General features: G+C 39.3%; 1 protein-coding gene across 2 annotated transcripts; it reads right to left on the minus strand.

The window, feature by feature from the left end:
- Positions 1-5,518: 5,518 nt before the first annotated feature.
- Positions 5,519-8,102, minus strand: LOC106605981 (visual system homeobox 1). Of its 2 annotated transcripts, none has more exons than XM_014202030.2 (5): positions 7,658-8,102; positions 7,233-7,311; positions 6,967-7,090; positions 6,658-6,838; positions 5,519-6,375 (listed from the first exon to the last, which is right to left on the minus strand). In XM_014202030.2, the coding sequence occupies exons 1-5, from the start codon at positions 8,052-8,054 to the stop codon at positions 6,113-6,115; spliced, it is 1,044 nt and encodes a 347-aa protein (XP_014057505.1). In that variant the 5' UTR covers positions 8,055-8,102; the 3' UTR covers positions 5,519-6,112. The 2 variants fall into 2 exon arrangements, with proteins under 2 accessions (XP_014057505.1, XP_014057496.1); XM_014202021.2 differs by having other exon boundaries at positions 6,646-6,838.
- Positions 8,103-12,725: the final 4,623 nt, after the last annotated feature.

A 12,725-nucleotide genomic window follows, 5' to 3' on the forward strand; every position in this document is an offset into this window, starting at 1 on the left:
GCAATTTCTCTTTAATTTAATTCCTTTTTACTGGAGCTATGGCATCAATGTTGCCCTTAATTTGCTATTAAAGTTATCAACTAAATCATCACAAGAGGAAGGAAGAATAGCTGGTGGAGTATTGTTCATACACTCAATAAAATCTTTAGCAACTTCAGAGGTAAGATAGTGTTTCTTAATAATGCGTTCAGTATTACCCTGCGCTATGGGCATCAAGGTAGTAAAAAATACACAGTGGTGATCAGATAAAGCAACATCGACAATAGAGGATATGTCAATAGAAATGTGATTGGTCAAAACACCAATTAGTGGAAAAAGATCAGAAAAAGATCAGAACTGGGTTCCCACAGAATCTCTTCCCACAAGTCTCACAGCCGAATGCTTAACTCCTCATGGTGTAGCTCTCGTATCAGATGGGCAGCATAACCAAAACCTCTCCCACATATTCCGCAGATGTAAGGTTTTTCACTGCTTCCTTGGTATGAAAGGCAATATTTCTAATTCATCTGTATGTATAAGTTCTTCACCATGATGTGCTCACCATCACGATTCTCCACATTGACCAGAGATCAGCACCAGTCCGCATTTTTGACACCACTCTGAAAAAATATCTCATGATAATTTCAGTCAAACAGAAACACTTAACTTCAACACTTTCAAGATTGGAAATAATCTATTCTAATGAGTAGCTAGTGCATGAACTGACCCCACTAATCAGAATGAAAGTCTGCAGTTCCTCTCCACTGATCCACAGATTGTGTTCCTTTCCTGAGACAGAGGGAGAGATGGAATTATTGTAAATAGTACGGAAGTGTATATTCAAAAGTGTATATTCAAGGAGAATTGTGTTTAGGCATAGGGGTCTAAATTACTTTAGGTTAGGTTTAAGAATGAGGGTAAAGTTAAGGTTAGGTATAGTTTCAGTGATTAAGGTTTGGGTTAGGAACGGCATAAAAACAAATATTGGGTTAGCGTACCACCATCCCCCACCATTCATTTTGTGCAGGTCATATATGCACTGCCAGAAAGTATTGCAAAGGCAAGATTGAGGGAGAGGGTCTCACAACTACTCCATCAGCGAACACAGCAGTTTCTTCTGAGGAAGAAAATTAGACATTCAACATAAAACACTAAAGATGTACAATAACAACAGAAATAGGCTATTCTTGATAGCTAAAAAGTTTCCATAAGGGTTCTTTGGCTGTCCCCATAGGATAACCCTTTTTGGTTCCAGGTAGAACCCTTTTGAGTTCCATGTAAAACCCTCTGTGGAAAGGGTTCTACCTGGAACCGAAAGGGTTCTACCTGGAACCAAAAGGGTTCTACTAGGAACCAAAAAGGGTTATTCAAAGGGTTTTCCAATGGGGACAGCCAAATAACCTTTTTAGGTTCTAGATAGCACCTTTTTTTCTAAGAGTGTCAAATGACCCAAGTGTAGCTGATGAACATAACTTTTAACTGACACTTCTCAGTTATTGTAGCTGGCATGCTAGCTACTCACCCTCCTAACATCATTCCATCCTCCAACCTGTTTGAACTCATAATATGAGTGATACAGTAGATTGGTGGAACCTTAATTGCAGTCTTAGAAAAAAAGGTGCTATCTAAAACCTAAAAGGGTTCTTCGGCTGTCCCCATAGAAGAATCCGTTGAGAACCCTTTTTGGTTCCAGGTAGAACCCATTTGAGTTCCATGTAGAATGCTATACACAGAGGGTTCTACATGGAACCCAAAAGAGCTCTACCTGGAACCAAAAAGGGTTCTACCTGGAAACAAAAAGGGTTATCTTATGGGGACAGCCGAAGAACCCCTTTGTAACACTTTCTAAGAGTGTGGGGAGGATGCGCTTGTCGTAATGGCTGGAGTGGAATAGTATCAAGTACATCAAACACATGTTTCACATGTGTTTGATGCCATTCCCATTCGCTCCGTTCCAGCCATCAAGACAAAGGAGATGATTGTGGACTACAGGAAAAGGAGGACCGAGCACGCCCCCATTCTCATCGACGGAGCTGTAGTGGAGCAGGTTGAGAGCTTCAAGTTCCTTGGTGTCCACATCACCAAGAAACTAACATGGTCCAAGCACACCAAGACAGTCATGAAGAGGGCACTACAAAACCTATTCCCCCTCAGGAGACTGAAAAGATTTGGCATGGGTCCTCAGATCCTCAAAAGGTTTTACAGCTGCACCATCGAGAGCATCCTGACGGGTTGCATCACTGCCTGGTATGGCAACTGCTCGGCCTCCGACCGCAAGCACTACATAGGGTAGTGAGTACGGCCCAGTACATCACTGGGGCCAAGCTTCCTGCCATCCAGGACCTCTATACCAGGCGGTGTCAGAGGAAGGCCCTAAAAATTGTCAAAGACTCCAGCCACCCAAGTCATAGACTGTTCTCTCTGCTATTGAACGGCAAGCAGTACCAGAGAACCAAAGTCTAGGTCCAAGAGGCTTCTAAACAACTTCTACCCCCAAGCCATAAGACTCCTGAACAGCTAATCAACTGGCTACCCAGACTATTTGCATTGCCCCCCCTCCCTTCTACGCCGCTACTACTTTGTTATTATCTATGCATAGTCATTTTAATAACTATACCTACATGTACATATTACCTCAATTACCTCGACACCGTTGCCCCCGCACATTGACTCTGTACGGCTACACCTGTATATAGTCACGCTATTGTTATTTACTGCTGCTCTTTAATTATTTGTTATTCTTATCTCTTACTTTTTTTCAGGTATTTTCTTAAAACTGCATTGTTGGTTAAAGGCTTGTAAGTAAGCGTTTCACTGTAAGGTCTACACCTGTTGTATTCAGTGCATGTGACAAATACAATTTGATTTGATTTGATTTGATTACAAAGGAACCGGTAACTCACGTGGGAAAGCATGCTCACACGAGAGATGCCTACTTAAACAGATGGTAAACGGCCTGAATTAACTATCTTCATTCCTCCACCATCTGTGGCTACATGTTGCTGCCATGACGCTCACTGAGATATAAAGAATGCTGATCTTTTCTCTGAAGAACTCTCCAGAACCACAGCCTTTTATATTTTGTTTTGGATTCACCACTGGAGTCTAACATGCTGACCACACCGCAAGCTTTGCGTGCGCGAGTGATGTAATTCAATCATTGGACCCACAATGCTTGCGCGCGTAAACAAGTGGTCTGCATAGCCAGGCCCTAAAATAGAACTTGCTCCTATTTGTGATGCTTGAAGCGCTGCAAGTCCTGCCTCTCCCATCTCGTCATTGGTTTTTAGGAGCATATACCCATGTGGGTGATTGAAATATGTACTGAGGTCCACACTCCAGTCCAGTTGGTGGTGGTAATGCACCTTACAGTTGGTTGCCAACTGCCATATACAGTCCAAAGAAGAAGAAGAAGCCTGAAGGAGGAGAGATTACTAGAAACAAACTCAGTTTACCCTTTCATTTTTGGATTAATTGTCGGAGTAGAGGACCTTGTGCATTTAAGGTAAAATAACAACCCAATGTTTATATCCCAGGACAAATTAGCTAGCAACAGCAAGCTAGCTAGCTAAATTGCCATAAATGTTTAATGCTTTTCGACCTGTCCCCAAATTAACATAGTTGGTTCAGAGTCCTGATTGCATCTTGTGTGGGTGGACAAAATCAACATGCGCACGCCGACGCATGTAAGGATAGACCTATGCCTACATTTCCTCTGAGCTGATGAGCTTTGGTGTGGTTTATTGTGTTTTAGTTCATCAATCATCGACTATTTATCTCCCTCCATAGGTCTTCATTCTGTACATTGAATATAAAGCATTTTTGCTATTATGGTAACTGTGATTTTTAAACTCTCAAATGACTCTGGACATCATGTGTTTATTTGCCACAGCATCCACTACCTGGGCATAATGACTCCCAGGCGTGTGCGGCTTGCCTTGGGGATAATCTGGGTGCTGAGTGTCACCATTGGCACTTGGCAGTAATGACCTTGTCCTGCTCAACCTGGGACAGGGTGCATTCAACAGAGCCACTGCAGGGCTGCTCTGTGAGCTTGGAATCGTGAGACCATCTATGAGCTTTAATCCTGTGCAAAAGTTACAGCTCCATGACCCTCCCATTACCATCATGACTCTTTCAATCATCATCCTCTGATCCTGTTATGGGCATATACAGTATACAATGAGGCACACAGGGCTGTTATGGACCTTAAACTGAACCTCCGGCATGCTTGTAGAAGTGTAGCCTTCTATCTCTGCATGTTTTTACTTCAGCTGGTGCCAATAATCTAGGACTCTGCAACCTGTATACTACAATAAGAGCAAACTATGTCCTATCGCTTTTCTCAGCAATGATGTATCCAGCATGTTACAATGATGGTGCTGCACATGGTGCCACCGTTCATCAATCCAATTGTTTATATGACTCTTAAGCAAGAGTTGAAGGGGACCTCCAAGAGTCTGAGAGCGAGAGCTTGATGTGATGCCCCTGGGAGAGGATGCTGAAAAATCAGGTTGAAGTTTGACACACTAATCTGAGAATACAATCGCTGGTAAAAGATGGCATATCTTATTACAGGTATAAGTGTTCATGTATACTGTTGTCCACTGGATTTTCAACATTAGCAAAACATTGTATTTGATTATACCTGTTTTGTCACTAAATCAAATCAAATGTGAAACTGTGTGATGTTAGCGTTTGGGGTCCTATATAGAACCTTTTGGTTCTTTGGATATTAAAGGTTCAATATATTGTAGAATCAAGATGTTTAGGCTATCTTTCTGCCTGTGACTGCTGATCACTTCAGAGCAGAAGTTGACTAAATAAAAAGTTGCCAAAGTATCTTATTTGCAATTGTTATAAACAAGTGAAGGATGAGATTATGCTTCAAATAAAAACCGAGATGACTGCATTAAAAGATAGCCTACATAGGCTACATGGGCCTGTATAGGCTATTTCAATCATATTTAAATACATTTCATGTCCAATCAATTGAGTTCTAATTTGCAACTGGGCTACTGTCTGTGATTTGTGCCTCAATATGTTAAATAATGTGTGACAACGGGCGCAATGATGTGCCCAATCTAGGATTTAGTGCATTATTATTGGATAGGAATAAACTGCCTCAATAGCCTATTTGGAGCCATAGGTGGTAATATCGCTCTAGGAGCTGATCCGTGGTCAGTATTTTTGACACCTTCTAATGTTAAGGTAAGATTTGAATGGAGAAAGCTGATCCGAAGGCAGATCTGCTTTTCTTTCGATCCTGTAGCGACACATGGTCTGACTAATTTACTGAACGTTCTCTGTACGTGCTTATTCGGGAAACATTTAGAAAGGCGATGCATTTGGTATGATCATTGTAATGCTTAATTTACATCGCAACTGGGTAACTGGGTTCCTTACTGCATTAACTTCTGTCTTTTTAACCCATGTAAATCCTACAATTAAAACAGATTTGTGGAACCAATAACGTTATTTAGGCTACATCAAGTGAATGAAGGTAGGCCTATACGAACAAATCAATAAAAATACACCATTTCCCAAAAATATTTTTATTTATTTATCCAGGTACTGTTTTCCTGATATTGCTGTTATTACAATGTTGTTATTATTCCTGTCATTGCGGTGAAATTGACCTCTGAATGACATTCAGTATCAACACAACTAAAGTGCTTCATAATTGTGCCATTTGATAGGCTTACACCCTAACCATCACCTTTCAAAAAGATGAAATGAGATGTAGGCCTAAGGTTTGTACATTTTCACTAATTGTTTTTAGAGAAATTGCATTTTGATTTATCGTGTAACACGTTTCGGCGGGAGAAGAGGTTAAATGTCCTCTCCGTGGTACTCTCTCTTCTTTTTTGAAATATTATTTCAACAACACACAAATTAAACAAAAGTTGCCTATAGCACGGAATAAAACATTAAATATGATCTTATATTTGAAACCAAACAACTTTATAAAACATATGTCCAAATACAAATATTAAGAAATAAGACAACTACACTGTACACCCCTAATGTGATGGGAATGTTGCGTATCTTTGGAAAATAATTGTCTTCCAAGTGAGCATAATTTCCAGGCAAATGTCCAAGCTCACTGTCTGCAACGGGGATTGGCATTTATTTAGCTTTCATCGTCTAAATCACTGTTGCGAATGGAATCCCTTTGGGGCGACGCTGACTTCAAAGTGCTCTTGCTGCTGTCCTGCTTAGAGGTGCTGGATAGGTCTATTGCCATGTCATCGCTGTCGTCTATACCACGAGAGCGATTTGGCCAGGACATGTCGCTGTCTTTCCCTTTAGTTTCCTCGGAGTTAGTATCCGAGTGTGTAAACTCTGGCATTCCTGGGGACTTCTTTACTATATCCATGGACTTCTTGTGCATTCCTGCGTAAAGTGATAAAAATGAAAAACAATTAGTCTCAGCGCAGCCTATAGAAAAATAAAGCAAAAATAAATAGACATTAGGCCTATAGGTCTATCTGTAAACGAAAATGTTGGCCTAACATTTAGACCTTTATCGTTATAATGTATACGTTATGAAATATGTTGGCTGAATGTCCATCAAACATTGTACGGATACAAAACACATCTCAGCTATGTATTCAAGTGATTAAATACATATTTGAGTCTTGTATTATTAATAAAGCAAACAACCTGCTGGCTCACCTAGAAGCCAGGGAGCGCAGGAGCCCATCATCCCGCTCTTGGCGGAGTTGATGATTGATTCTGGCAGAGGGATGGAGTGGCGGACCATGGCACCGTAGAGCCCATACTCTGCCATCACACTGCTGCGTCCCCAGCACTTCTCACGTTTCCTCCACTTGGCCCGACGATTCTGAAACCATACCTGAAAAATAGGCCCAAATGTTAGATATTTGGAACATTTTGCAGATGAAACTATTTGAATAAGGCAACTGTAAGTTTACACGCCCGTTCAGCCTTGTAGTAACCTACATGTTGCTATAAATAGCCTACCTGTATTCTGTCCTCAGGCAATTCTGTCTTCATTGCTAACATTTCCCTGGCATACACGTCTGGGTAATGTGCCTCATGGAATGCTTTTTCCAGCTCCTCCAGTTGATGAGAAGTGAACACAGTTCTGTAATGGATAGTATTTTATTTTATTGAAAGCATTTGTTAAACCGGCGTCCTAAAGGCATTCGTTGTAGTTATTTAATGTAATAGCCTACTCAATTTCTCTTTTTGCTCTGGCGCAATAAAACTACGTCATATGTACCAACCTGTGCCTCCTTTTCTTTCTCTTCTGTGAGTTCCCTGAGTTTTTCGAATCGTTTCGTTCACCAGAGAGACATTCGTCATCTTAAAATAAAAGGGAAACATATAGGCTATTAGAGAAAAATAATCAAACGCAAATTCAACATATAAATTATGTTATAATTGTACAGAAAAGTTAAATAAATAGAGTGCTTATAAATGGAATATAGAGACATCAAATTTAGCGCGAGACGAAAATTGTTATTTTGGATAGGTTTAACATTCAATCAACATCTTAATTTTGAGAGATAAAATTATGCTACGTCAATCTTGAATGCATTGAATATTTTAAGTACATTGAGCTACATGAGGTTTCAGCACCCCCTGAGAATACATGCTAAGTGGACAGCTAACTGTAACTGTAAAGTCAACCATTTGAAATGAGCTGTACCAGAGTAGGCGTCTCTTTGTTGCTCCAAATTCTGCATGAAATGGCTCTCCGTCCGGGACTGAAGGAGGGGTATGTGACTCGGTAGGAAGCAGGGGGCCCCCGGAGGTTGCTGAGCCGCCAAACTGCATAGGAACCCCAGACCAAGAGGCAAGGATCCTCCAGCGAAAGGGAATCCCATCCCAGCGCTCTGAACATCCCCGTGTCCTCCTACTCCATAAGGTCCGGATGGGCGAGGCTGGAGATCCGTTTCAAGACCCAGTAGGTCCGTGATGGCAAAGCCTTTAGACCTAAACCCAGAACCATGAAGTCGTGATTTATCGATCCCGAATGCAGGCGCAAGCATCTTGACTTTGGGCTTTTCCTCAGCGCCATCCTCTCTTCCTGTCATGGTTGTCATTGTAAAGCGCTATACTTCTCTTTTCCCTGCGGCTTGGGTGATGAGGTGGCAGGCATATGGGAGGACAATTTATCCCTGTGTTGTGTCCCGGGATACCCTCCAGTGACCAATCAGAGCGAACCTGACCCGTCAAACCGAAAGGAGGCGTTTCCCTTTTTCCATCCTTAAGGATTAATTGCCACCAATTTTGACTCAAATCCGATAAGGATTTTATCCTCTGTCCCCTCTATCTGAACTGGTCCTAAGTGTTCTTCTCTGATGTCAAATGGCATTTATGTAGGTCTCCAGCTAAACAATAGTGCATGCTTTACATCTTAAAAAATACACTTTATTTTACATTTTTATAGACATTTTTCAATGATCAACCTTCGTTTTATCTCAATCTGCTGTTGTTGCGCTATGGTCATTGCTCAGTGATGCTTATTTATTTTATTCATTTGTAGATGAGGAAACATACTATCCTAACGAAAACCGCTGTTTGCCTGTGCAGTGAAAATGTGAGAATAGCCTCTTGACTAGGACTAGTCTAGCCCAAATATCACCTCAATTTAAGAATGACCCATATGCAATGCAAAAGTACAATGATAAACTTTCTACAAAGGGTAGCCTGTTGTAGGTCAATTTTGTGAGTGAAATGCTGTTAAGCTTCCATTTGTTATCACGTTGATTTTACATCTTCAGTTTGTCACATCTGCTCCTGCAACACCCTCTACTGCTCATCCTGTGTCTCCTTGACCTGCCGCCACTCCCCCAGTACTCTCTCCCTCTCTCTCTCTCTCTCTCTCTCTCTCTCTCTCTCTCTCTCTCTGTGTGTGTGATTGTGTGGGCGGAGACAGGTGTGCTGGAGTCAGAGCAGATCCCCACCAGCTGCAACCTGTTCCATAATCAAGACCTCTACAAAAAAACTTTTTTTCCGGTATTTTTATTTATTTAAATGTATTTGGGTACATCTTCCATTCTAAATCAACTAATATGGCAGCTTAATGACTTGAAGGATGAAATTACATTTTTTCCATATACTTTAGTCATTTAATATTAGCACTTGCAAATAGTAACCTTAAACATGTCAAAAACTTGATGTAAATGTATATTTTATTTGTTTATTATACTACCCTCTATGGAGGACCAAACCTACCGTAATTAAAAATAAATAAATATACGAACACATAAATAGAGACAAAATACTAACCTAAACACTGTTCTGTCATACTGAACGCACCCCAGGCAAATCCAATTGAGCAGTGCACCATGACATTGATCCACCAATGATGTTAGATACCACCCACATATGTTTACTTGACACCCCCTCCTTATCATATTGGAGGAAAAAATACAGCAATAAATAAATGTTGAAATAATATAAATTAATAAAATGAAAGTGGGATTCATTAAATAATTACAGTGTTTATCTATTTATGTGTGCATTTATGTATTTATATGTGAATTCATGTATATATTAATGTATTTATCTATTTACTGTATGTGTACATTTATTTATTCATTTATTTATAATTATGGCAGGTTTGGTACTCCATAACACTGTCAAAACGTCATGCATTTTAACATAATTTAAAATCCCATTACATAGAGAATGTTGCAAACTGGACTATATGTAGTAACTTACTTTGAAGAGATTGTGACTGGGTCTAAATAGGTTTTTGGCGTTTGGTAGGCTAAATTAATTGTTTTTATATGTTACTGCCATTTCCTGAAAGTCAGACTCTTCCCACAACCCAGCAATAAAAAGTCAGCTTCAGAAGGATCTGTATTCACCACATTTTGTTAGGTTATCATTCGATATAGTCGCCAAACTTGTATGGAGGGAATTGTTTATATGTTGTCAAATGTGCCAAAAAGATGTTGGAAATATGTGCCCAAAATGCTGTTTATGTACATGGTTTAGTAATTTACAGATATAAATATGACAAAGTATATATCCACAAGCTGCTTTATACAAGTTCCATAACAAAATGATGAAACCAAAATATTTAAGCTGACTTCATCCAGTGTCCAGAAAAACAGATTTGCAGTAGATTCAAATATGCACATTTTTAATGAGATATCGCCTCATTTGCATATAATACAATATTTCAGAAAAGTTGTAATACAAAAAAGTATTATATCGGTGTCTTTATTCAACTGTGATATGAATAAGGGAAAAATAGACCCTTTTATGGTGTGGTGCCTTCCCTTAAATAATTTGTACTATTATGATAACATTGTGACCACCAGCAGTGAAAGAGTACTAACACCGATGAGACATTTTGGTTATTGAGGATTTTCTAAGGTCATTAACCTTAGAATCAAGCATACCCAACCTTTTTAAAAATGATTTACTAAAGTTATATGATTAATAATTTTGCTCACAGTGTTATTTCCCTCCTTATAAAGTGAGTAACACCAAGTGGCACTTTGGATTAAGACACACCAAATGATCAATGGAATCTTACAATTCAGGGTGTGATTAGCTAATTATTCTATTTAATACAGACCCCTCCCCGCGATAACGGTTTGCCACTGGAGGGAATGATCAAGGTCCTTGTATATCTTTGTAATGAGTGATTTTCAAGGTGGTAACACCAATGACATAAAACTGAGAGACAGAAATTATACTAGTAAAAAAATTGTCTTTTAATAGCGTTCCTTGCGTTTATTGATCTGTAAAATATATTTAATCGTTTTTTAAAATGTTATAGCATTAAAAATAATAGATAGACATCTATATAATCCAAAAACATGTCACTACAACTTTATACATGACTGGGATGAGCCAATTTGATTACCCTAAGAATGCAGGAATTGTAAACTTGTAGTGTATTACAAATCAAATCAAATCAAATTTATTTATATAGCCCTTCTTACATCAGCTGATATCTCAAAGTGCTGTACAGAAACCCAGCCTAAAACCCCAAACAGCAAGCAATGCAGGTGTAGAAGCACGGTGGCTAGGAAAACTCCCTAGAAAGGCCAGAACCTAGGAAGAAACCTAGAGAGGAACCAAGCTCTGAGGGGTGGCCAGTCCTCTTCTTGCTGTGCCGGGTGGAGATTATAACAGAACATGGTCAAGATGTTCAAATGTTCATAAAGGACCAGCATGGTCAAATAATAATAATCATAGTAGTTGTCGAGGGTGCAACAAGTCAGTAACACAAGAGTAAGTGTCAGTTGGCTTTTTCATAGCCGATCTTTGAGAGTATCTCTACCGCTCCTGCTGTCTCTAGAGAGACTTCTGAAGCTTGAAATTTCCATTTAGAAATTTTAGACTGAATTATAATCCACGTAATAATTCATATTTGCTGTTGCTGCAGGATTATTTTCCTGCTGTATCAAACTGGCTCAAATGAAGATCCTACATCTCTGTATGATGTGTAACTATTTGTAATTTGAAAGTGTTTTTCATGGTTGCAAAGGAAAGGGATTTCAAATGCCACCACAATTCAAGAACAACCCATCTTCTGAAGTCATCAATGTAAAGGAATTTCGTCAATTTTTCACCCATCTTTTAACCTAAATCCAATGACATGGTGACATTTTTTCGTTGATTTCACGTTGAATTCACGTTAGTTGACAACTCAACCAAATGTAGATCAAAACTAGACGTTGAACTGACATCTGTGCCCAGTGGGCCTCTTAGTACACTTTCACTGAGGCCTGAGCAAACCATATTTCGAGAAAATCTGCTGTTCTAAATAAAGTTTGTAATCTGACCCTTCACCAAATTTCCTGTCTGAATAGATATTAGGATAAGATTGTTTTGACATGGACGGTAGTATTATCTTTATTTCTGCAGTTAAAGTTAATTCTGAGGTCTCGGGAGAAAACGAAACTCCTTATGTGTACAAGTAATTGGGGAAATTATGACCAAATGATGCTAATCCCATCGGATTGAGTGGAGGGGGTGTGTTTTGCTGCAGGTATATTAAAAAAAACGTCCTCGTCTGCCCAATGACTTTTCATTTAAGGAGGCGAAAGTGTATCGAGTCGGTCTCTGATTTAAAAAGCAATTCTAGAAATCGTCTTAACCAAGATAATTACACCAAATGCATTACATTTGTTTAATCTATCATTTGAATACAGAGCTGTGTGAAATCTGCTTTTAGGGCACGTATCCACCATAGAGCACGTGATGTGTTTTTCACACAGCCTTAGATCGACATGGTTGTAAATAGCTACTAGTTCGTTTATAGTCGGAAAATAGTGGGATTTGAACATGATAGGCTGCGAATTCAGTTATTGGCGATAAGAAGTGAGCCATCCTAACATCGAATTATCTGAATTTCAAACGATGTAAAATAGTAAAAGATGATTCAGGATAATCCTCAGTTAACATCAGATAAGCTTTTTCAATGTCAATTAAGAGGTAAGTAACATAAAATGATTTATTCTCATCCCATAAGATTAAATCAATGTCCTCAACGAGTCAGTATGCATTAGACTTGTGGGCACGCAGTAACAATTATTAGGCGTACTGCATCGAAAATAACGACAAGAGGGGCAATAAGAATCTATGCAGGCCTGTAAACCCAAGCTACCAGGATTGGTATTCAATTTGTTTCAGCAGTTTCTAAACCCATATAGCAGAATCTTAAAGTTAACACGGGGTAAATTTAGGAAAATTAAATAAACACAACACCCTCTTTAATTTGATGGAAATAACACCCTTAAAATACT

Source organism: Salmo salar, chromosome ssa01 (genome assembly GCF_905237065.1).
Source record: "Salmo salar chromosome ssa01, Ssal_v3.1, whole genome shotgun sequence".
Lineage (NCBI taxonomy): Eukaryota > Metazoa > Chordata > Actinopteri > Salmoniformes > Salmonidae > Salmo > Salmo salar.